Source organism: Myotis davidii, unplaced genomic scaffold, assembly GCF_000327345.1.
Source record: "Myotis davidii unplaced genomic scaffold, ASM32734v1 scaffold732, whole genome shotgun sequence".
Lineage (NCBI taxonomy): Eukaryota > Metazoa > Chordata > Mammalia > Chiroptera > Vespertilionidae > Myotis > Myotis davidii.
The window spans coordinates 1,468,110-1,492,755 of NW_006284349.1; the positions used below are offsets into that span (position 1 = coordinate 1,468,110).

At 45.6% G+C, this 24,646-nt stretch overlaps 1 protein-coding gene across 2 annotated transcripts in view; it reads right to left on the minus strand.

Annotated features, from left to right (window-relative positions):
• The window catches only part of TDP1 (tyrosyl-DNA phosphodiesterase 1), a 61,013-nt gene that overhangs the window by 25,068 nt on the left and 11,299 nt on the right, over window positions 1–24,646 (minus strand). Inside the window, exons 2-13 of one of the 2 annotated variants that reach the window (XM_015571437.1) lie at window positions 22,546–23,114; window positions 20,335–20,378; window positions 19,201–19,256; window positions 15,514–15,610; window positions 12,851–12,885; window positions 7,877–7,969; window positions 5,578–5,745; window positions 5,067–5,145; window positions 3,806–3,991; window positions 2,859–2,907; window positions 1,930–1,996; window positions 476–583 (exon numbers count right to left, since the gene is read on the minus strand). In XM_015571437.1, coding sequence (XP_015426923.1) covers window positions 476–583; window positions 1,930–1,996; window positions 2,859–2,907; window positions 3,806–3,991; window positions 5,067–5,145; window positions 5,578–5,745; window positions 7,877–7,969; window positions 12,851–12,885; window positions 15,514–15,610; window positions 19,201–19,256; window positions 20,335–20,378; window positions 22,546–23,110 — 1,547 coding nt within the window. In that variant the 5' untranslated portion in view covers window positions 23,111–23,114. Of the gene's footprint in view, window positions 1–475; window positions 584–1,929; window positions 1,997–2,858; window positions 2,908–3,805; window positions 3,992–5,066; window positions 5,146–5,577; window positions 5,746–7,876; window positions 7,970–12,850; window positions 12,886–15,513; window positions 15,611–19,200; window positions 19,257–20,334; window positions 20,379–22,545; window positions 23,118–24,646 lie in introns of both variants that reach the window. The other variant, XM_006754723.2, reaches the window with a different exon arrangement.

Genomic DNA, 24,646 nt, shown 5'->3' on the forward strand with positions numbered 1-24,646 from the left:
CAGCCTGACGAGTGGGCAGCTGCCACGAAAGCAGAGGGATGCTGGGAAAGAAATCTGCCAGACAGATGAGCTCAGTTTGGGATGTTCTGACTTTGAGATAAGGGGCAAACCACCAAAAAGTAAAAATGAAAAATAAATGAAAAAGAAAAAAGAAGGGAGTTGCTGGTAGATGTCACTTACATTGGGGGTTCTAAGATGTTCTGCTATTTGAGTTACGTCTCTCAGGGGTCCTTTGATAATGCTGGGATGCTATGTGGGTAGATCAGGCCATGACTGCATTCTCTACAAAGGGATTAGTTATGGGCCTCCTTTAAATAAGGCTCATGTAAGACACACACACACACACACAACACACAACACACACACACACACAGCAAAAACTAATGACAATTCATAAAATCACCTTTTGGAAACCATTCAGCATTCAGAGCAGGTCATACAAAAACCCTACCATCAGGAATGTAAGGACTTTTACCTGGTGACAAGGAACCACGCGATCTGACTGAAGTCTGGAGAGGGTCTCATGTACGTCTTGATGTGTGGCATGGCGTTGCTGCGGCCAGACGTCTCAGCCGACCATTTGCTAGTGACAGGAAAGACACAATCACTGATAAGAAAATACAAATCGGTCATCCTCCTAATATTAGCAAACGGCATGAAAAGCAGATTCTTATTATCTAAAAACCAGAGCACACAGTTCTCTTCGATATGACCTGTGGTATCTTCTTAAACTCTGTTCAGACAGCAGAATAGTGCATGTTCATTATGTTCATTTTAGAGTGCAGGCATGTAGACAAAAAATGTACCTCCACTCACAAAAAGCATCTCTTGGCACCTGACACTCCTGGCTTCTGTGCCATGAAGACCCACATGCATCAAACACTGTTGTGCTTTTAGCAGCATGTCTTCACATTTTGTCTCCTAGCTGGACTGTTTCTAAAAGTTCGAACTGTGCTTCCACAGGCATTACTGAGTAGAGGATCAGTAAAAGTTTGCGGATAAAACAAAATACAAAATGGGAAAAATACCAACAATATGAATATCACAATGGAAAGTTGAAAAGGAGGATAAGTCAGAAATACTTTAGTCAGATGCTGATATCTGCATATCTTGCATTTGGTTTCTAAGTTTCCAACATTGTAGGACTCAGGGGCCATGGGGAAAAATGACCTGTACCTCGAGGTGACAACTCTTATCAGAGGACGGGCCTCGAGAGAACAGACTGTCTGCAGAGACCGATCAAGATCAGGCCCATCATCAGATGATGATGCACTGGGAGGCAGACAATACTGGGAGGCGCTCCATCTGAAGAAACACCCTCTGGAAGGAACCACCCACCGAGAAAGCATTAAAGAAAGGGTCCTGATGGCATCCCGGGTTAGACTGAAAGCTCCTGGGATGCAAATTGCCTTCGTTTCTGGCTGTCCAGCAAAACAGTGGCCTGGCAGTGGGACCAGCCTGGAGCAGGCAGATGTGTGACTACTGCAGCGAGGACAGAGGGCAGTCATTTCACTCGTCCATTCAACCTCGGACTGAACTCTCACAACGAGCCAAATCCCACCCCACATGCTTGGTGAGGATGCCACCCTCAGCAAGCTTGCAGGCACGCAGGGTAAGACTATGCAGAGAGAATGATTGTATTTTACATACTGGAAACATGAACTGAAAGGTACTAATGTAAATTCTAAACTACTCAACATGTTCTTTTATTTATCGTTTTCTGTATGTGCCCATATATAAATAGAAATGCCACAGAGATAAATTTTACTCTTTGGTATTAAAAACCTATTCCAAAAGATAAAGTTCAAAACCTTGTTTAAAATGATTTCTATCACTAACGTATGTGGCTGAGCTATTTTATGTAAGGTTCTCTAAGTAACACTCTTGTTCCTAAAGCAGCAACAGCAGCATTCTCAGCCAATTACTTACTGGAAGTAGGCATGAAGCCAGCTCTGCTTTTCCGCTGTCTGGATGCTGTAGGGAAGAGAGCCCCCGGCTTTTGAAAGAAGAAAAATAAAGTAAATAATAAAATGGATGCAATATAATTTGAGGATTCTTCATTAAAAAGTATAGTAAACAACAGTGAGAAAGTTAAAGGGGAAAAAAACAAAACTGCTTCCATTATTTCATCTTAGAAAACACTTCCTGGACAGGAAATGTCTGTACTTGCACTAGCTGTGTCCTCTCAGTGGGCTTCCTTGCTGAGGGATGCATATTAAATGCAAGTGTTTACTATCTGCAAAGGGAAGGGGTTTCGGGATGGTCATTCAATATCTGCAACAGCACAGATCTGAAGTGTTAGAAAAAATCCTGGCCCAAACTGCTGTCCTCATGAGGGCGAGACATCCTTAGCCTCCTTTTGCAAGATGAGGTGTGGGGCGCCTCTGTTTCAGCCTCAGACAAGGACAGCTGGGGCAGACTAGAATGAGAACTCCTAGAACTTGAAAGATTAGAGCCAGGCATGTTGGATCTGTTCTGAAAGGGCACAGAGCAGTAGGGGCAGCTGGTTTCATCTGGCCATGACTTGCCTGGACAGCCAATCTGTTGGTGGCAGAGGCTAGAGCAGCCTTATTGGTAGAAACGAGATGAGCAATCATTCAGAGGGTGGCTGTGAGGGTTAAATAACATCCGCAACCTGCCATCTGCACCATCTTTGGAACATAACTAGTGCTCAATGTTACCCGTGTTCACGATTCTTACCCCGTTAAGAGAAACAACATCTCCGATTTCCTAACCCATACTTTTCTCATCCCAAGAGGGATGAGAAAAATTCTTATTTCTTGTTTTTAAAAGTTTGCCAGGGCATTTGTGAAATATACACAAACAAATACAATTGTGGCAGGCTTCCCAACAGTTACCTGGATACCCTTCTAAGCTGGTCCGCACGTTTTCCACAGAAGGATAGATCTAAAAAGAAATATGAAAAATTCCCAATGACACTTGGAAGGTACCATGCTGAAGGAACTATTTGTTAAAAGAAATGATTAGTTTTTAAGAAAATGAAATCTCCATTAAAAATACTGAGAGGCTTATAAAACGTGCTCTAAATTTTAAAAAGTTCCCGTTTATAGGAAAAAAACCAGAATTTCTGGTAATTAATCCTATATAATAAAAAGCTAATATGCAAATTGACCGAACAGTGGAAAGACCGGTCACTATGATGTGCACTGACCACCAGGGGGCAGATGCTCAATGCAGGAGTTGTCCTCTGGTGGTCAGTGTGCTCCCACAGGGGGAGCACCGCTCAGCCAGAGCCAGGTTTATGGCTGGCGAGTGCAGCAGCGGTGGCAGGAGCCTCTCCCGCCTCTGCGGCAGCACTAAGGATATTCGACTGATGGCTCCAGACTGCGAGAGGGCGCAGGCCGGGCTGAGAGACCCCCAAACCCACTCCCTGAGTGCACGAATTGTGCATCGAGCCTCTAGTTTGATGATAAAAAAGCACACTTTCATTGGAGTTTTTCCTGACATGTCACAGTAACACTGAATTAAATGCAAACTTAACTATTAACTCAAAGATGCCTAAGTAACTAATGATGCTCGTAATTCTGCAGGCGATGCCTTTCCAACATCTCTTCCTGGGCTTGACAACCTGGAAGGGATGACCAGTGCTTGCTGGTGGCGGATGCGGAGCTTTGGCCGAACCACACACACCAGCACCCCCGATACAAGGGCCACACGATTACAAATACCACCATTTCCATCCCAACCCACTGAACCAAACCCTCTGTCTGAGGAGGACTGACTGCCCACTGACTCCTCGCCTGGACGAGAACGCAGATGAGGGACGCGGAGGAGGAGCGCTCACCAGATGGAGGGGAGCAGGGCTTCTCCCGGGGGCCCGGCTTTCCTTCCCCAGGGTCACCAAGGTCTCTTTGAATTCAGCACACAACCATTTGGATTCGTCAGCCCCCATGGAGCCAATGCTTGAGAACTGGCCGATGACGGGCCAAGCCTCGGCCTTAGGTATGGACGAGGCATGCTCTTTCAGGACCTGCGAAAGGGTGATGGTGAAAGCCACAGTCAGGACCCGAACCCAGGTGTGGGCATCTGCCTGCAACGCGATGCACTTAGCCAGAGCGCTCTACCTCTCTCGGTCAGGACCCAGTCAGGGCACATTCCCCGCGTGGCGGCGGGCTCAACCCCCAGTAGGACGCGAGCAGGAGGCAGCTGATCGAGGATTCTCTCTCATCATTGATGTTTTATCTCTCTCTCCCTCTCCCTTCCTCTATGAAATCAATAAAAAAATACTAAAAAAAAAAAAGACATAAAGATGTTGGCTGTGAGATCCTGCCTGCTTTCGCTGTAGTCTCAGTTAAAAAAAAACCACTAAAATTTTCATTAACCAAGGGGAATTCTTACATAACATAAATAATTAATGGAAAAAGAGGTAAGGCTTTTAACAAAGACATTTTAGGGACATCATATTATTACTAGAGACCCGAAGAGTAGGATTATGCTTTTATTATTATAGAAGGTCAGTAAACTGTTTTCTAAAAGGCAATAAAGAAGATATTAATCTTCAACTTGCTGGTTGTTTTATTTTGTTAAAGACCTTTCTATGTTCATTTTCATACCAGCAGCAAATGTGATTTTTGTAGTAACAATTCTCTTAAGGACACTGGTTTGGTAAACAAAATATATTATAGCTAATTGTTATAGCCTCTACTCAACACTACATTCTGCTTTGTTAAATCTGTATGTTAAAAGTCCTCGTGTGATGATCAAGTGCTACAAAATGGAATCTCTGATTATCTCTGTTACAAGATATATAACTAAAAGTCCATTTAGAATAATCTACAGCTATAGAACAGGCCTAACAAAACTTTAAAAATTACTGAAAACTATCAGGCAATCAATTTATCATGTGCCTACCATTTGCCCCAAATTGTGCTAGATATATTGTAATGCTGCCATTACAACATACAATTATAAATAAAGAGGGAGATAACCCTGATAAAATCAATTATTTTGATGGTGAAATAAATAAATAAATAAATAAATAAATAAATAGGGAGATAAGACACATTAAATTTTAAAAAAAGTTAAAATAGTAAAAATTCTGTTACCTTCCGAAGCCTAAAGTGCCCCCAGTTATCTTTCTGATTTCCTTGGAAGCGTCCTGGGGTTGATCCAATGAGGTAAACGCTACAGAGATATAAGATGTAAATTATAGCACGTAGTGATGTGATTTATGGACCCCAAGTCACAAAATACACATAAAGTGTCCCAAGAGCCAACCCATTTTCTTGGGATACTTCCTCAGAGAAGTAGCTGATACTGAAACTCATTGTCAAGCACATCCACTAGTGGTGGAGCACTTGCAAGGGGAAGGGGCCGGGCCAAGGGCTGCTCACTTGCAGAGTGACCCAGCAGGAGGCCGAGGGTGCATGGGAAGAGTCCCTGCCTCCCTTTGGGGGCAGAGAACCAGGAGACACACAGCGACAACCTCCTCTTTCATCATGTCATGAAGGGCGGCCGAATGCACTCAGCCTCCTTCCAAGACCCTGCGTTCCAGACCCCGTGCGGCTCTCAGGCATCACCTGCTGTGAGCACCCGAACCGCGAAGACGGCACGTACTTGGTTTCGGAGAGATCGTGGGCGTGGATGACATCTACCCACTCCTGGAGGGGAGGAGCGTTATAGGCCATCAGGTAGCTGATGAGATCGGCTTTGAAATGTGTTGTCGACTCTCCAGACCCGGGGGTGCCATGGGCCATTCGTGGGTACAAGGGGCTCACCCACATTCTGGAACGGGAGAGAAATGCCTATTAACCGTCAGGAAGGCCACTGGTCACAGGGCCTCTCTGCATTGACTCTGCACTCACCCCGAGGAGGAGGGGAATTCTCACCGCGCCTCCACCAGGTGAGCAGAGATCCTTATGAAACATAAATCTGACCGTGCCACTCGGACAGCTTCCATCACATTCAGAATTATTTTTGAGGACCTCACTATGAGTTTAGACCCAGTGAGATCTAGCCTCTGCCACCTCTCCCAATACAATCCCCGCTCCATGCTCCTCTCATCCAGTCACCACACCTTCTTCCCACGCCTTACATATTGCTTTCTGAGGCTTGATGACAACAGTCAATAGTTTTAATCTCAATTGTTATAGCAAACCCACACCACCTGTAGTAACCCCAGCAAGACTGTGCCCATGACTATATCAATGTGGCTCTTTAGTCAAGTGGAAAAGAGTAACAGTTATACTGAAAAAAATGTACAAACAAATCTACTTTCAATAAACAAACACATCGTGACGTATATGCTACAGTAGTTTGGGGGTATTTTTATAACATATACATTCCTGGTGCCTGGAATGAGTATATACCACATTTAATGATATTAGATTAACACAAACCTTAGACTTTCAAATACTACAGTAAATGAAATATTAAAGACATCTTTCATTTCATCAATCCTTCCCGCCCCCAAAGAAAACAGGGTGGTGTTGGGTGAGAGCCATGATGTATGATGACTTTCTAAACCAGATGCTGAGGTGTGAGGCATTTTTCACACTTCCCACAATAAGATGAAAAAATGGTCACAGGGCAAATAAGAGAAGTTAAACAGTGGACCAAGGGCGGCTGCAAAGGATCGCAGGGACACCTGCATACAGAAAAGGGTCCGCAGGGCCGCGAGGAAGGGGACACAAGAAAACTGCCTTTAAATGTCTTTCTTAACAGATGACACTGCATGAGACTGCAGAGTCCTGGGAGGAGAACCTGGACTAACCCGAGATAACAGTGCCCGATTTGGGTGGCGAGAGGGAAGCTGCAGGGAGTTCCACACCCTTGCTACTTTTTGAGTTTTAAACCATGTAAAGCTACTGCCCAGCCAATGATGTTTTTAACTTAAAAAAATTTTTTTTAAATGAAGGAATAAAAATGGGACATGGACTCAGTCAGCTAATACATCCCACATTAGGGGTTCTAGCACAGGCTGGGCAATGAGCTGTGGCAAGGTCCGTGGGGGAGGATGACAGTGAATTCTTGAACCCCAAAACGCTGCTAGAGGAATGCCTGAGTTTCTTCTAACACAGAAGGCTGTTAACTTCCAGAAGGCAAAGATGTAAAACATGGCTTAAATGAAAGAAAGGCGAGTTACAGCTAGTCACAATGAAGGTCTGACCTGGAAGGAGAACAATGGTTAAAATTTGATTTGGGCTAATCCCTAAAACTAAACCCAAACCCCTCTTGAGAAAAGACAAAAAGCTAGACCCGGCATCCGTGCACAAGGACAGAGGGTCGGCGATATAAACTAAGCCTGAACCATCTTACGCTAGATTCTCTGAGATTCACAACCCCATGAGACACACCTGTGCAGATGTGTTTCATGGGGAGCTACCGGGATTGGGGGGAGGGAAATTTTTAGCACTTGACTAACCCCCAGGTTTTCCTCTGATGCGCCCTGGGAAGTGGCAAGCCTGCGTACAAGTGGGAGCAAGGGGAAGTGGAGACCAGAGGCTATCCACTGGGTCTTACTGGAAAAACAATGGGCTCAGAACTTGCACTTTGCATCCCCTTTCCCGCCTCGAATACTTGGATGGACTGGGCTGTAGTGTGTGTACGATCCATTTTATAAAAAACGAAAAAAACCTACCCGTGTGTAGATATTTATCTGTGTGTACATCTATGATAGAGACAGACATGGACGATTATGCTAAACTGTTAACACTGGTTGCCTCAAGAGAGAGAAATTGGAGGGGAGATACTAAAAGAATGCTATCTTTTTCTCTGCATGTGTATTTTTTCTATGCCGTGTGTGGGATTTTTACAATTAAAAACATAGAAAAACAAAAGAATAAAGCAAATGTCTGGCTTTTGCCCTGTCTTCGCGCACACAGTCACTGCCGTAAAGCGAACAGAAGCTACGCACCCTTGCGTTTTCTGGTGCCAGTCTTCACGGATGAGGTTGGAGGTGTGTATGACCACCCGGAGGCCTTCTTCGTATAGCAGGAGCATCATTTTCCTTTAAACACAGAAAAGGCATCAGAAGGCATTAACATTACTTTCAAAAAATGTAACATCTTTCTAATGCAAATGTAATAGCTAAAGGAATTCTTCAAACTCTTATATTACCCAAACTTTTAACAACCATAATCCTCCTTTCTTCTACACATTATCAAAGTCTGCTTCAGTGGTAGGTAGAAAACTACCTCCCAAAATGCTCCGAGTACTTGATGGTCCATGAACTTTTGCCCTGTCCCATCCACATGGCCAGTCCTGACACTTCAGACCCCTCCTTTCCAGACTGGCCGCCTATTATCTATTCAGCATCATCTGTTCCTATTAGGGACAATAGGAACCTTCTTGTCCAATGTTTTGTTTTGTTTTGTTTTAAATATATTTTATTGATTTTTTACAGAGAGAAAGGGAGAGGGATAGAGAGCTAGAAACATCGATGAGAGAGAAACATCGATCAGCTGCCTCCTGCACACCCCCCACTGGGGGTGTGCCCACAACCAAGGTACATGCCCTTGACCAGAATCGAACCTGGGAGGAGAGAGACGGAAACATCAATGATGAGAGAGAATCATTGATCAGCTGCCGCCTGCAGGCCCCCTACTGGGAATCGAGCCTGAAACCCGGGCATGTGCCCTTGACCAGAATCGAACCTGGGACCCTTCAATCCACAGGCCAACTCTCTATCCACTGAGCCAAACCAGCTAGGGCTTGTCCAATGTTTTTTAAAGTTTGGCCACAACCTCTTGCTGTGTCATTACTAGCATTTAAAAAAAACTGCAAAAGAATAAATATTAAACTCAACAGTGCATTGCATATATTTAAGTTCAGTATTGGTTCATGAAACTTGTTTTGCCATAAGCATGGATGCATGTGGTAGACTGAAAGGTCAAATGTACTTTTTTTGCTTTTTCAAACATATTTTTATTGATTTCAGAGAGGGAGAGAGAAACATCAATGATGAGAGAGGATCACTGATTGGCTGTCTCCTGCATGCCCCTTCTGGGAATTGAGCCCTCAACCTGGACATGTGCCTTGACTGGAATCAAACCGTGACCTCCTGGTTCATGGGTTGATGATCAACCACTGAGCCACACTGGCTTGGCTCAAAAGTATTTCTTATTGTGGGTCGCAGTTAAAAGGAGTGTGAAAGAGGCTTCATCTTCATGCTCCATAGATGCCACACTTGTCACCAGTGCACCTGGCCTTGAGGTCAGTCTCCCCTTTTTCTTCTCCATTAACTCAAATCAGTCCTGGTTGAGTCCTCTCTTCCCCACGGGGCTGCCCCGGGCCTCTAGTCATCAGACACACTTCTCTTACTTTAGTAACAGTGAGAGGGAGGGAATACTGTGTAAATAAGAGCTTTCCAGCTGAAGTTGCAAGACCTAAGCTCCAGTCTCCACCAGGGAGAAGCAAAACGACCCTAAATCATTCCATGCCCCGAACCTTGTTTTTTGGGTTTTTTTTTCACACTTGTAACGTGAAGGATGAAGCCCTTCGTGCCTCACAGGGTTGCTGTGAGATGAAGTGCAGTGTGCACTGAGGTGGGTGTAAAACACTCCCACTCGTCCTTCAGCGCCTTCCTTTCTTTCGTCATCTGCTGTTGGATGGTTTGTAGCTTCCTGCTTGTTTTCTAATTATTTCAGGAATCTAAGCGCTCTCTCTACTCAACCAGAGACTCACTCCTCAAGGCAGTAACGCTGCCCTGGCTTTTCATTTCTATTGAGGCCAAAATGCTCCTTCATGTTCACTGACGTAAGTCAGTTCACACTGGGGGAAAATAAACAGCATGGGTACTGTTTGGACAGGATGGAGTCAGCATAAAATGATGCGGAAAAGAACCTAAGGACAGAGAGTGAGATGTAGCTCCTGCCACACTGAGAACGTGACACGAGCTGGCAAAAGGTAAATGAATGCAGAGCTGCAGAAATGACAGCTGGTGGGCCAATCTTCCCATGTATGACATGTGCGCCCTGAAATCTGGGCAAATTTATGCGCAAAGTTACCAAACTAGCAGCTGACTGTCATTAAGAATAAGCCAGCTATGAATCCATGATACGAGTTTTACAAATATTCCCATTAAGCACCACTGATCAGGGAATCAGGCACGAATGTCAGTGAGTTCCGCAAACAGAACCGTGGACAGATCCAGGGGGAGTCGCTTGCATCCATTCAGAGACAAAATGGCACATGCCAATCAAGTCACAATTTAAAGTGGGTAAAGAGTAAGAAATAGGGTCTCCTTCAAAGAACGCTGACCTGCATGTTGCCTACTGAGCTGTGAGGGCAGCAAACAGGACACGTCCTAAATCTGCAGCTGTTCCTGTGAAGGGTCCGTGTGCCAGGCACCACCCTAGAGGCTCCACGGGATGCCAGCACGCAGTGCCCACGGTAACCCAGAGTGGGCGCTGTCTCCCACTCCAGCTGCACTGCCTGTGGCTGAAAGACGGTGGTCACAGAATGAGCCAGAGGAAGAGTTTGTTTGGATCAGACATGCGGATCGTCCTCTCACTGCACGTGGCTTCACCATGCCAGGGGTCGGAGTGGGCGAGGTGTGATCGGGGTGAGGACTGCGGGTGGGAGTGGGAAGAAGCCTGCCCTGCCATCCTGTGGTCATTCTGTTAGTTCACCTGGCTCCCGGTAGACAGGGAACTGGACGTGGAGCAGCTCTGGCTCCCTCCTTCCCGCCTCCGATTCTCAGGGCCATGCGAGCTAACTTTGCTCCTAGTTCTGGGGAAACCGCAACGCTTTGGAATTCTAACTCCTTGTGAGAGACACCCTGGAAGTGTACGACATCCTTCAGAGACACGGACAGAGCACGCTTAATGCGCCTCACCGGACTATGGGCTCCTGCAGGACGGCTGCACCAGGTTATTTCCAGCTGCTCTGCACAGAGTCCACACAGGCCTGCTGACGTGAGCACCGTCTCCAAGCCACTTCCTACTTACTGTGGCCGCTCCACTCCGCCCGGATGGGGAGGCGGTTTCCACCCATTCACCATGAGCTGCAAGGTTTTCCTCCTTTACTAACTCATGTGTTTGTCTTGCCTCTCTGACCAAAAGGCTAAAAGCTGCAAGAATAAAACCCATTATGTCCCAAACCCGTTATATCCCCAGAGCTATGTCTCAAGAATATGATAGATATTTAATGAATAATTTCTAAAACATTTTAAAAGGAACAACAGTGATTACAAGATACGAGTTCAATCTACAAGACTGTCATTTTAACAAAATGCAAACTACATATTCTATGTGGGTGGGAAAGGTCCTAATTACTCCCTTAGGCATTTAAGGGTGAATCCAGGGGCGTGGGGGGGAGGAGGAGGAATGAATTTGCCAAGTGGTTTGTATGTTGGGGAGGGCAGGATGGACCACAGGAAACAATGAGTCCATCGGAACAGCCAGCAAACAAAAACTCCTGTCCCCAGGACTGGCCCAGAGAAAACTGCTTATCTGCTTGGGGCCTCTGGTCTATACAATGAAGGCTCAATTGCACATCCGTGTGTCAGACCCTGACCAGGCCCAGCACACCCAGCCCTCCTGGACAAAGGCACAGGCTCCATGACTACTTGCTAGCATGTGGAATACAGAGCGACTCTGTCCGCGAAATGCTGACCGTTGGCACAGAAGGCGTGGCCAGCACAGGAGCCTGGCACCGGGGTCTAGGGAAGATGCTGAGCTGCCTCACACAATGCCATTCTGTGTCCTCTGCCTGGATTAGCACTCTGTGAGCTTAGTGTGACACACACAACACCTGATCCTGCGGTGCCTGAGTCCACCCTCAACAGCCCTCAGACCCTGTCCTCTCTTAGATCGCAGTTTCCAATTAGGAACGGTCGGTAAATGCTGCAACATTTACTCAAGGGCATCTAAGAGCAGATAACGTAGGGTCGGTAGGTCTCCTCTACGAAATGACTCAACTCTTTCAGCTCTGGTTCCTTTTTCTTGAAGCAAACTGGACAATATAGTTTTAAGTGGACAGAGAGAAAGATGAACGTGTGCCCTCATTTCAGGGCACCGTACCATCAGGAAACCGGTGATCACAGAAAGACTCACACTCCCTCCTAGAGATCCCCTTTTGCCCTACAGACAGATGCCTGAAGGAACATGCCGGAAGCCGCCAGCTACCCATTTCCACTGCTGGTCTAGAAGACAGATGAGGCTCGGTCACATTCACTTCACAAATCCTTCCTAGAGAAATGTGCTTTATAAAAAAAGGCTGAAATAGGGACAACCATGTCTAGTCCTTATTCTCATTTGTAGAACCAATTATGTAAAAGGGCTCAGCAGAAACAGCCGCAGGACTAACCTAAAGCAGGAGCCCAGCGGACATCGGCGCAACGTGCCAAGTGGGAAGTAACACAAGTTCCTCCTGTCTGGTTGGCAGACTTCAGAAGAGCATTCTAGAAGAAATTTCTGAGCTGTCTTGAGCAGGGACAGGCATCAACCTCTTGAGTTGACAACATTTGTAAAATGTGTTTTTTTTCTCAATCACAGGATGGAGCTGACCTAACATATTCTCTATTTGATGCAACTGAGAATCTTATAAAAGACTCTCTTTAACACAGTGGAATCCACAGCGCGTACTGACACACATATAGTCACTCATAACCACAGACCACACACCACAGAATCTATTCTACAGCGAATGTCCTGAACAGAAAAGCCGAAACGGCACCAGGGATTCAGGCTTTTGTGTGGAAAGTATTGTAGCTTCAGGCTGTTAGAAAACAACTCCACTTGCTCCAATTCCTTACTGATAGCATTCCCCCTACATCTCCCCCGCCCCCAGCAAAATCATCACACCGAATTCCTTCAAGGATTTTCTGAATAGCATCCTTTGATCTATTAAAACCATACCCTCTCCCCAGTTCATAAAAATTGCTTACGTGTGGTGTGTTCCAAATGCAATATCCAACTTTGCCTAGGATGAAAAAGAAGTCACTTATTAAAAAACACTCAATATCCCCACCTATTGGAAATTAAATTAGAAATGGTTCAGGTCTTTTTTTTTTTTTTTTTTAAACTGCTTTTACTGCCCTCTAGTGGACAAGCTTTTGATAAACAATACAGCTTTTATAATATCCAGTGAGGCTTGTTTTTAAAAACCTTTATTTTTTAAAAAGTTACCCAGAATAATTCAATAATTTCTGCAATTTTAATTATAGTAATTAGAAGTTAAAGAGCCTAATTTCTTTAGTTGTCAAAAACTAATGAAAACAAATGAGACTCTATGCAAAGTTTTAAAATGAGAAATGTGACTTATAAAGAAATTAACAAATGCAAAAAGTTTTCAGTGCGTATTCAAAAAACACTAGTGTGGTGGCATCAGAAAGACTTGTGATGTTAAACAGAAGTTTTCTTACATTAGTAACATAACAAGTACTGAAAATAAAGAATAGATTAAATCAATTTTCTTGTTACAAAATGATACGTTCACGTTCACGTATAAATGAGGCATAAGTGGAGAAGTAAACATTTTATCTAACACCCAGCATAGCAAGACCTTGGTTAAACAGGCTATGCCCCAGATGTAGGCTAGGAGACAGTTAAAATAGAAATGTCAGAATAGCAGTTGTGAGCACAAATCCTAGCTCACAACTTTGCATGACTTTGACAAATATTTAAATCTCCGTGCTTCATCTTACTGCTCTTTCAAATGATGGTGCTGTTAGGGGATTCTGCGTTGTTAGGAGTAAGTGAGAAAAAGTGTTTCAAGCGCGTAGGAATGGGAGCCTGTGCCGGCAGTACTGCTACAAGCCCCGCCCACCAGCCACAGGACAGGTGGGTTTGCTGGAGGCAGTGAAGCAACTGAACACACAGGCAGGACACAGGCCCTGTCCTGGAGATGCTCACGGACAGGTGGCCCGTCACTATCCTCTCACACTCAGCACGTGGGGTGCTCACAGCCCAGCATGCATTTGTCTGGCCACAGAAGAGAGAACAGGGAACTGTATTTGATGTCTTTAAAATTACAAAACTGGAATGAAGACTGCCACACTGTAAATTGATATTTAGCTGGGAAAAGGCAATGGTCAAGAGACTTGGCTTTAGAGTTTAGTTTTGTTATAAGTTGTTTGATTTGGGGCAAGTCTAAGCACAAAATCAAGATTGATAGTAACTTCAACAAATAATATTTAATGGGCGCTTTTTGGTGCACATGCACCCCATCCCTGTACAACAACCCAATGAAGAAGAGCATCAGCAGCCCACTTAACCATGGAGGACAGGTTCAGCGATGAGCCCAGGATGACACCGTTAGTACGCGGAGAGCTGGGACAGAACCCAGGCCTCAGTCTCCGACCTCTGGCCCCACATGCACAAAATAGAAGTGTTAGCATACACAGATTCTTTGGCTGATGTCAACGTCAATAATTCATTTTACAGACAAGGCATAAAGGTATTTCAATAGGCCAGGCTGGGGCCACAAACCTTCTGTACCCCTGACTACATCCGGGAGCTTCTGAATAGCTCTTTGTACAAGGTTTGAAAGGCTGCAGCTCGTTCCGCCCTCTAGTGGCCGGTCTGGAGCACACCATCAGGCACGCCACAATGTCTCCAAAACTTCTCAGGACAAGTCTTTGAAAAACTCGATTTCTATTGATTTAATCACTGTGTTATTTTTTTTAGTCTGATGAGAGCTATCCTACTGCAGTTTAACCTCTTCTGCTTGGAGAAGCAAAAGCAAAACAACTGGATTTTAGGCAATGGCTAAGCTAAGGCTTATCTGTGTAGACATGAGCTACAGATATGCTGAGAAAAGGAATGCTTTCAAATTCCAACTATAGAAAGTGCATGGTTGAATCACAGTGCTGAGACCCAGGTTTTGAGAGGCACGCTGGATGACTAGTGGCAACCAGAGGAGGACTGGAAGTTGGGGAGACAGGGGATCCATGGTACATCCAATACACTTGAACAATGTGAGACCACTAAGGGAGGTGTCTTCAAACATAAGAACCACTGACACATGCTAGGGGGAGAATTATTGCATGTGCTCCAGACAGAAAGATTAGGACCGATGTGTGGAAGTCACAAAGAGGAAGGTTGTGATGGTTAATTTTATGTGTCAACTTAGCTAGGCCACAACATCCAGGCATTTGGTCAGATGTGGGAGCGAAAGTATTTGTTAAACTAAAACAGATGACCCTCCACAATGTAGGTGGGCCTTGTCCAATCAGTTGACGGGCTCAAGAGAAAAAAAGGCCAACTCCTTAAAGGAAGTAAAATTTGGTCTCCAAGCTGCCTGTGGACTCAAACTGCAACACCTGTTCTTCCCTGGACCTTGGACTTGCCAGCAGCCCCCGTACATACAGAGATGTGTATGTTTCCCATAGGTTGTTTCCCTGAAGAACTCCGATACAGAGATATGAGGTCAACATAAAGAAAAATCTTTCTAACCACAAGGGCTACCTCAGGGAGCATTCAAGCCAAAGCTAGACAATACGGGTGGGGGATGCGGGAGAGAGGATTCCTGCACTCGGCAGGTAGAAAGATGAAATGTCTAAATTTCCTTCCAACTCTCAGACCAAGCATAACGGCAACAGCAGCTCACCTGGCAGAGGGAAACGTTCGGATAAGGCTTGGCCTCCGCGTGCAGGTGAGCCTTAGCTTCTCGCTTGTCGCCATGCACCAGCAGGATCGGCTTCTTCCTGCAGAGGCCAGAAGTATGTGAAATACATCATTCACAGAGCGGGACTCCTGCCTGGTGAGGGAACACCAGCTTCCTCATCACCCCACACATGCTTCTGGCCTTTGTGGAGACCGAGTCCAGGGCTAACAGGACAGGTCAGTCCATCTTCACTGACCAGTTACCGTTCCAATGGGCTCATGGGGTCCGATCCCGAAGCTCTGCTTCGACTCAGAGGGGTTGTGACTCAAGCAAGCCCGTGATTATGAATTATCTTCTTTGGTCCCAAAGGGCACATAGTTAGCTCTGTGTTAATATGTTTAAATTCAGACGGATTAAAGACACAATATTACTGTTGTATAGTGTGATGCTCTTCTCTTTCCCTGCTGTTGGGGCCTTACCAGGCCTACATTCACCAAGCTCTTACTGTGTGCTAGGTACTGCACTAGACTCCCAGGACACAAGAGTGAACAGGCCCAGGTCCACAGCAGCAGGCAGACTCATGAAAGGTGGTTCTATTTCAATGAAACAGAGCCCAAGGTACACTGAAAAGGCTGTATTTTTTAATTCCTAAAGGACAACATGAGAATACTCTTCAGGCCTGGCTGGCGTGGCTCAGTGACTGAGTGTTGACCTAGGAACCAGGAGGTCGCAGTTCTATTCCTGGTCAGGGCACATGCCCGGGTTGTGGGCTTGATCCCCAGTGTGGGGTGTGCAGGAGGCAGCCAATCAATGATTCTCTCATCATTGATGTTTCTATCTCTTTCTCTTTTCCCTTCCTCTCTGAAATCAATAAAAATATATTTTAAAAAAGAGAATACTCTTCAGGAATAGATTAAAAGGCTTTTAAGGGAACTACGATATTCTCCAGTTAATTCAAAGTGAGATAATCCTTAGAAGTCAATATACCTTTACAAGCACACCCAACAAAACAAAAATTGGATTTTTATTCAAGGAACAATCAAGCAAGATGAACAAAGGTAGCTACTTTCATATGCATCGATCACAGTGCAGAATTATTCTCTACCATATGTGAAGGGCAACATGCAACTAAAAAGAAACATTATAGAAAATGCACTTCAGGTACAAGCACCTAGCTACCTAATCCCCAAGAACTTTATAACATGTTAATTCAAATAAAACTAAGAAACCACACCTTCGCAACTTTTTTTCTATTTTACAACTAGAAAAACAAGACAGAGAACAAGGTAAGAGGAACTCAAACAGCTACCACCTAGAAATAACTACTGTTATCAGATCATAAGGACTTTCTTAAAAATAAAGAGATTAACCATTACTGACAGAAGTTGAAATCTGCATTAACTCCTTCAAATTTATTGGTTCCATAAACCGTCACAAAAAGGCTGTGATGGTTCATTTTATGTGTCAACTTGACTGGGCCAAGGGGTGTTCACATAAAACATCATTTCTGGGTGTGTCTGTGTGGGTGTTTCTGGATGAATGGGTGGACTCCAATGTGGGGGGCCTCATCCAGTCCACTGGCAGCCCAAGGTAGAAACAAAACGTGGAGGGAGAATTTGTTCTCTTCCTCTTGAGCCAACTGCCCATAATAACTCTCCACATACTGAATCTCCCGGTGGTTCTGTTTTTCTGGAAAGCCCCTCTATGGCAGTATCTGAATGACGACATAAGGCAGTACAATCTCCAAGATCAGAATTTCTCTGTAAATTCCGGATGTTGCCTTAACTTGACATTTAGGTCCTTCCTCCTCCTTACAGCTCCTCATGGCTGGCGTTCCCCAGGAGCACTGAGCAGCGAGTGGGTTTGGGGAGGCAGGACTCTTCCGTCCCCTGATCAGTTATGAGAGTCCAGGAGGTACCGGACAAGTTTGGGGGTGGGGTGGGGGAGTGGCTAATAAAGTACCACAAACCTGGGGGCTTAGAAACAGGACTTGTCTCTTGGTTCCGGAAATAAGAAGGCTGAGAGCAAGGTGTCAGCAGGGTTGGTTCCCTGTGGGGCTGGGAGGGAAGGGCCTGCTCCAGGCCTGTCCTAGCTCCTGGCGGTGTTCTCCCTGTATCTTCACTCTGTATGTGTCTGTGTCCAAATTTCTCTTTCTTATGAGGACACCAGTCACATTAGAGTAAGACCCCCCTTAATGACCTCATTTTGATTTGATTATCCCCCCAAAAAGCTACTTCCAAATAAGTCACATTCTGAGGGACTGGGGGGGTTGGAACTCCAGCAGATCCTTGTTGGGGTGAGACAATTCAACCCGTAACAGATACACAAGGAGTTGTGGTCTATACTTTGGCAACACTTGAAAGGTGTGGCAATTCGATTTCAAGGTCTTTGAGAAGCAAAGGGACGAATAACGAAAAGGTGCCGGTGCAACTAACAGGGGCATCTATGGCCAGGAGCCCATGCAGACGGCTCGCTGCCTCCTGATGTCCATTCTCTCCGTTCCTAACAAATCCTGACCATAGTCAGGGTGTGCTCAGCAAAACCTCATTCACAGCCTCTTTCAGAGCCAGTCATCGTCCTGTGACTGCCGCTCAATGAAGTATAAGCAGGTGTTCAGTGGGACTTCAGGAAGGCCACTCAGAGGGGGCCCGGCTGGGATGTGGCCCTCTCATCCTTCTCCCCTTTCTCCTTCCTGCCACCTGGAACACAGACCGGGGATCTGGAGCTCCAGGTGCCACCCTGGACCTCCAGGTGACTCTGAGGACTAAAGTTACACGTGGGGGCGGCAGGATAGAAAGACGGATGGGCTAATTCTCTGAGAACCATGACGGCCCCCAATCCAGACCTTAATGTCTACCTCATGGACTTCTTAGGTTGGAAAAATTTTTTCTTTCTTGTTTAAGCTGCCGTTATTTTGGGTTTTCTGTCACATGCAGCTAAAATGAATGCTATGGCTCACAGGCCAAATACAAGCCCTTGAGTGCCAGTGCCCTGGGAAATTTCAATGGCCTTTCATCTACTATTAATGATGATTTCCACCATCTGGTTCCTAAACGAACCCAGGACTCCGAGGACCTGACAATCATTCTTCCTGCGTGCACATTCCTCGGCCTCACTTGCTGTTATGGAGCCTGCCGTGTAAACGTGTTAGAAACCAGGATGGTGCATATCGCTGTGCGATGCTATTCAGTCTGTATTGCTGGACCCAGGCTGAGGAACTCCAGGAGACAGACTGAAACCCATCACCTCCATCCCCTGAGTAAGGGAAGGCCCGGGGACCCCTTTATTAACTCAAACTACAAGGAGAATCATTTAGGAAGAGATTCTCAGAACAGTGTTGATGTGCCAAGTAATGCCTGGCACTGGCCACGGGTGGGCATGCTCACCGGACTGGGCAGCGGGGGGAGGGGACAGGGCAGTGCTCTTGTCCTTCACTCTAACACTGGACACAAAGTTCTCTTATGTGGGATGGAAGTTGTCCTGATCTACTTCTGGACAGAGAAATGGAGGAAAATGGTTAAATCTGTATAAGGAATACAGGTGATTAGCTAGAATAGAAAAAAAAAATGCTGTTTTCCCAATGTTTGTATGATCAGGATGGTTTCAAAAGATGTTCAATAAAGACAGCCGGCAGCTGCCTGAGAAGACATATCTTGTGTTTTAATGCCATCTATCGTCCCGGGGACTCACCTGAACTCTGGTGGATACTGTCTTACGAGCCAGTCCACGTCAAAACAGTAGTTAAACTAGACGGGGGGGAAGAAAAGCAAGTCAGTCACGGGGGACTTAGCCAGGCAGTCTATACGGAGAGCTGGGTGGTTATTTGATTGAAAGAAACTCTAAAATAATGATGAACTACATGTTTTATTTATAAGCCCAGACAGTTCTGCCACAATACTCATAAACCAACCTGCGATACGCCTTGAAGGGAACGCATGGCCCAGGGGGCTCTGAATCAATGGAGGAGCCTGTGAGAAAGCAGGTTCGAGGGCAATTATGTCTGTGTGCTTGGCGGCATTTGTATTTGCTATTTCTGAGGGATCTCTGATTAATTTAAACAAAAGGGCTTATAAATGTGTCCCTTTCCCCCTCGGTGATTATAAAAAGGACTTTTAGAAGAGACCATCCGCTTTCAGCCCAACTTAGGGGCTAGCCTTGCAAACAGGCATTGGGGACTGGACGTTCACTAGGCTTACAACGATTACAGCTGAACCCCCAGGGTCTGCACTGGACTTACCCAGGGGGGCTCCTGCCCACACCTGAGTAGTCCTCGACCACCCCAAGGTTTTATCTGGAGGCCAAGCCAAACATGACAGGCGCAGAAAGCTGTGCTTCCTTCAGGGAAGTGACCTTTTTTCCTGACCATTTACTGGACACTCTGGAGCATTAAAGTGATTTGTCAACACACAGGGACCAGCTCTGTGGGGCAGGAGCACCACACATGCAGAAAGAAGCAGCCATCACTTTTAGTCACTTTTGCTGGGTAGGTGCAGGAGATGTCTTACTTTTCTCAATCAGACTTGACTTGGCTTTCACCTCTCCACCCACAGCTCTTTGGGGGTCGCACCAGAGTGCCATGAGATTATCAGTGTTCCCAAAACAAGTCCCTGGGGCTGAAATTTTTTTCAAAGTGACTTCTTAGTCAGTCCTTGTAGCCCCATCCAGAGCCAGGAGCCCACTGGTAGTGGCATCCCCCTTCCATCTCGGGGACTCTGCACAGGACTGAGACACGGTCCCCATCACTCACTCCTATTTTCTCATGGAGTTGTTTAATTATCTGTCCCCTTTCATCCAAAAAAAACAAAAAAACAATTGCAAACTCACCTGTGCTGAAGATACAAGTGTCCCAAATAGAGGAGATAAAATATCTGTGAAGATCAAACATTTAAACATAATTCATATTTTGAAAGACATTTTCTAGCAATAATAATCACAACTGACTTAATCGTCACTGATGCTCAAAAAATTAGCTTAGAAAACTGTGAACTGAAAAATTACTACAAAGCCAGGCTTTAGTTCCCTGACGTTCAAGAGAAAATTTCCCTGTGCTGTTTGCTAATACTTATTATGTATTCTTTAATAAAATACAATGCAAAATTTGCCCTGACTGGTTTGGCTCAGTGGATGGGGCGTTGGCCTGCGGCCTGAGGGGTCCCGGGTGTGATTCCGGTCACGGGCATGTGCCTTGGTTGTGGGCACGTCCCTGGTGGGGGTTGTGCGGGAGGCAGCTGATCGATGTTTCTCTCTCATCGATGTTTCTGACTCTCTGTCCCTCTCCCTTCATCTCTGTAAAAAATCAATAAAATACTTAAAAAATAAATAAATAAAAATAAATAAATAAATAAAATACAATGCAAAATTAAAAGCTACAACATCGATACTGGATGAGCGGTCAGTTTTAGAAGCTGACAATAAGGACAATAATGATGCATGCTGTCCTTCTTTCAAGATCTCTGAACTTTTACCACCCTCACGTACTCCTTCAAGTCCCTACCAAGTAACCTCCCCAACCCAGGACTAACTCACTTTCTGTGAAGGCAGGGAGAGGGGTGCCCAAAGCTCTGAGCTGTGGTCACCCTACTGATGCTGTGGAGTTAGCATCAGATCCCACAGGTGAAGGACTCAGTTCTGCATAACTGCCCCACCTCAGATGCCAATCACAAGTCCAGACCTTCTGTACTTCTGACTATAACTTGAGGGTTCCCATGATCCCCTCCTCAGGTTCAATAATTTGCTGAGTCTCCCAGAAGTCAGGAAGGAACTTTGCTTACTAGATTCTGGTTTATTATAAAAGGATACAATTTGGGAACAGCCAGATAGAAGAGATACATAGGCTGGAGTGATGAAATCATGGCCATTAGTGATTAACTCAACCTCCATCCTGCTCCTCTCCCTGAAGGTGAAGGATGGGGCTGAAAGTCCCAACTCTGATCACATGGTTGGTTCACTGGGCAACCAGCCCCCATTCTTAGGGGCTTTCCAAAAGTCACCTCATTAACATAAACCCAGGTGTGGCTGAAAGGGGCTTGTTACGAATAACAAAACACACTTCTTTGCCCTTTAATTACTTTGGAGTTACTCTAGGACAAATCCCAAATATAGCCAGGGATGAAGACCAAATATATGTATAGAACAATATGACACACGCACCTCAGGAAATAAACAAAGCAACCAAAGGCCATCTTTTGGTTCAGAATGGAAACACCTATTTGCATTCTGGCGTTGTCTTTTTGCTTCTTTACCAAAACCAGGGTTCCAAGTAGCAGTTCTCAAACTTGACTGGGCATTCGTAATCCCTACGGGGGTTAGTTACAACAGGCTGCAGAGCCTTGCTCCCAGGGAATGCGGGTGGGGCCGGGAACATGCATTTACAACAGGTTTTAGGGGATGCTGATACTGCTGATCCAGGGACCAAAGAGAACTGCTGTTGTCAAGTATTTGCTACTTCATTAGTAAAGTGTTACTGATCAAGTTTGAGCTCTAAGTTAACAGTTAAAAACAATTTTAAACATTGCACTAAATATTCTGAAGCATTGCTCTACAGGGCCTGAGAAACATCCTCTGATCTCTTAAGTCCGTGGTCGGCAAACTGCGGCTCGTGAGCCACATGCGGCCCTTTGGCCCCTTGAGTGTGGCTCTTCCACAAAATACCGACTTCTGCTCATGGGCCACGAAGTTTCAATCACACTGTACGTGCGTGCCCGCATGTGGTATTTTGTGGAAGAGCCACACTCAAGGGGCCAAAGGGCCGCATGTGGCTCCCGAGCAGCAGTTTGCCGACCACTGTCTAAGTGATTATCTCCATTCAATGTAAGGGGCCAAAGGGCCGCATGTGGCTCCCGAGCCGCAGTTTGCCGACCACTGTCTAAGTGAACAGTTTGCTGTCAACTCCCTGCATTTGCTGTCAAATGCTCTTTTTCTGTTTCCTGGGAGTGATTAAGTCCATGATGATCTTGGAGACCATTCTAGCTAACCTTGTGGTTTCACCTGAGGGGACCTCTCACGTGACTCCGGACACCAGCGCCCCGTACTTACCCTTGATGTGGAGGGCTCCGGAGTTATACTTTGGCTTAATTCCCGAGACTCTAGTGAGGTAGAATTGGAAGGGGTTCCCTTTATCCAGCATGTCCCAAATGTCCTGGCCTTCCCCGGACGTTTCGTACTCGTCTTCGTCCTCTGTGAGCGTGGGGCGGGCAGGAGGGCCATGACTTCCAGCCCTCGGGGCGGCACTTTGTGTGGGAGGGGAGACGCCTTTCTCCTCTTTGAGGTCCACTTTCTCAGCCGGCATCAGCTGCGTCTCTGGTGGCAGCTCATCGTCACTGCTGGAGAGACACCAGCCCAGGTCTTCCTGGGAACCACTCTTCTGCTTCTTGGGAGGTGAGACTTCTGAAACCCCATCTGTGTTGCTGAATTTCAGGGGTGACACCTTCCTCCTGTGGGCGGCTTTCCGAGCCTCGGAACAGGTGTACCTTGGCTCACAGGCTGCTTCCTGCCCGGCGTGGAGGAGAGAAGTAGACGGCTTGTCCGGTTTGGGCTTCTCCTCCTCACTTTCATCACTGCTGGATATCGTCCATCTCCCATAATCACCTTCCTGAGACATACTTCTTCTGGAAATGAAACGTGGAGATATCGTTATTTCCCATTCCCCAGGCCACTGGCAAACTACCTCTGCTGCTCCTGAACTCCCCGTCCTGTGTGCCTGGAACACACACAGCGCACTGACACCTACCAGACGCTGAGCCCCGTAACCAGCATCATCATGGCCTTAATCACGCCCAGGAAAAAGAGAAAGAGCATTTGACAGCAAACTGAACAGCTTTGCAGGTGTTCTCAGGCACATTACCAGGATCGGCTCTGGAATTTGGCAAAGAAAGTGACAGCAAAAATCCTGGTCACCCTCTCTCCTCTCCCTTAGTCTTTCAATCTAGACCTCGTTCTTAGATGGGGGTTGAGTGGAGCCAAAGCCCAAAACAAAAATGTTCATTATTGACCCTGAAGCTTCCAACTGGTCGCTGGGATTAAGGCCAATTTAAGGAATTTCACGAGTAATTCTGAGCATGCTTGAATTTTTTAAGTCAAATTGGAACTTACACAGCTATTCCTCACTGAAGCATGGAGCCCAGAGGACTTTAGTGATTATTTCTTACTTCCCCAAAGATAAGTGACTTACCATAATCTTAAAGCCCTCAATGATCAGGCCGTCAAACCTCAGAGGGAAGGTAGGGGAGGGTGAGGGTAAGGGGTAGAGATCAACCAAAGGACTTGTATGCATGCATATAAGCCTAACCAATGGTCACAGACATCAGCGGGGTGAGGGCATGAGTTCCCCCACAGTCCGCAGCGCCTCACCAGGGACTAACTCATTTCCCTCTCACACGTCTACGCCGAGTACCACGACGGGTCCCACTTGTGGAGAAACCGAGCCCAGGGTTACGTGCCTGGCATCGGGGGAACGCGCGCGCCACGTGCCCAGCTGTCACCCCTAACAGCCGAGACCACCCACGCACTCCGTGGAGTGGGGGAGGTAGAGGACAATGGGGAAATAAGGAGACATATGTAATACCTTAATCAATAAGGAAAAAATAAAATAAAAAAGAAAAAAATAATTAAATTTTCATAGCAAAGCAAACAATTCTATTCTTTTTAAAATAATATAATGTTTTAGTCTACTAAAGTATTGGAACCAGTTGATAATTAAACAAGTATTTCATATTGATACACAGAGCAGTATAACTTGGGTAAAAATGTTTATATCTATTGTTCCATGCTAATTTTCATATATGATATTTTATTATTTTATGTTAATTGCCATTATCTAAAATAAAAAATCTATTGACTTTATTATATTGAACTTTTTACATCTTCAAGGTACCCCTCTCTGTTCCTCCATCTCCAGAAAACTATACATAGATACTTACTCAATGTCTCCATTAATTCTGCATTTGATAGATGGAAGTTGAGGCATATTGGGTTTCCACAGATATTAATTTGTCCTGAAAACAGGCCTAAAGTTTGAAGTCCAGGGATCACTTGGCAAATTCCCTTTAAACTATGTACAACAATAAACAGAAAACTGGGAATGATAATTCTAAAAGACCACACAGAAGAAAAAACAATAGTAGACTTGTTGTGTTTA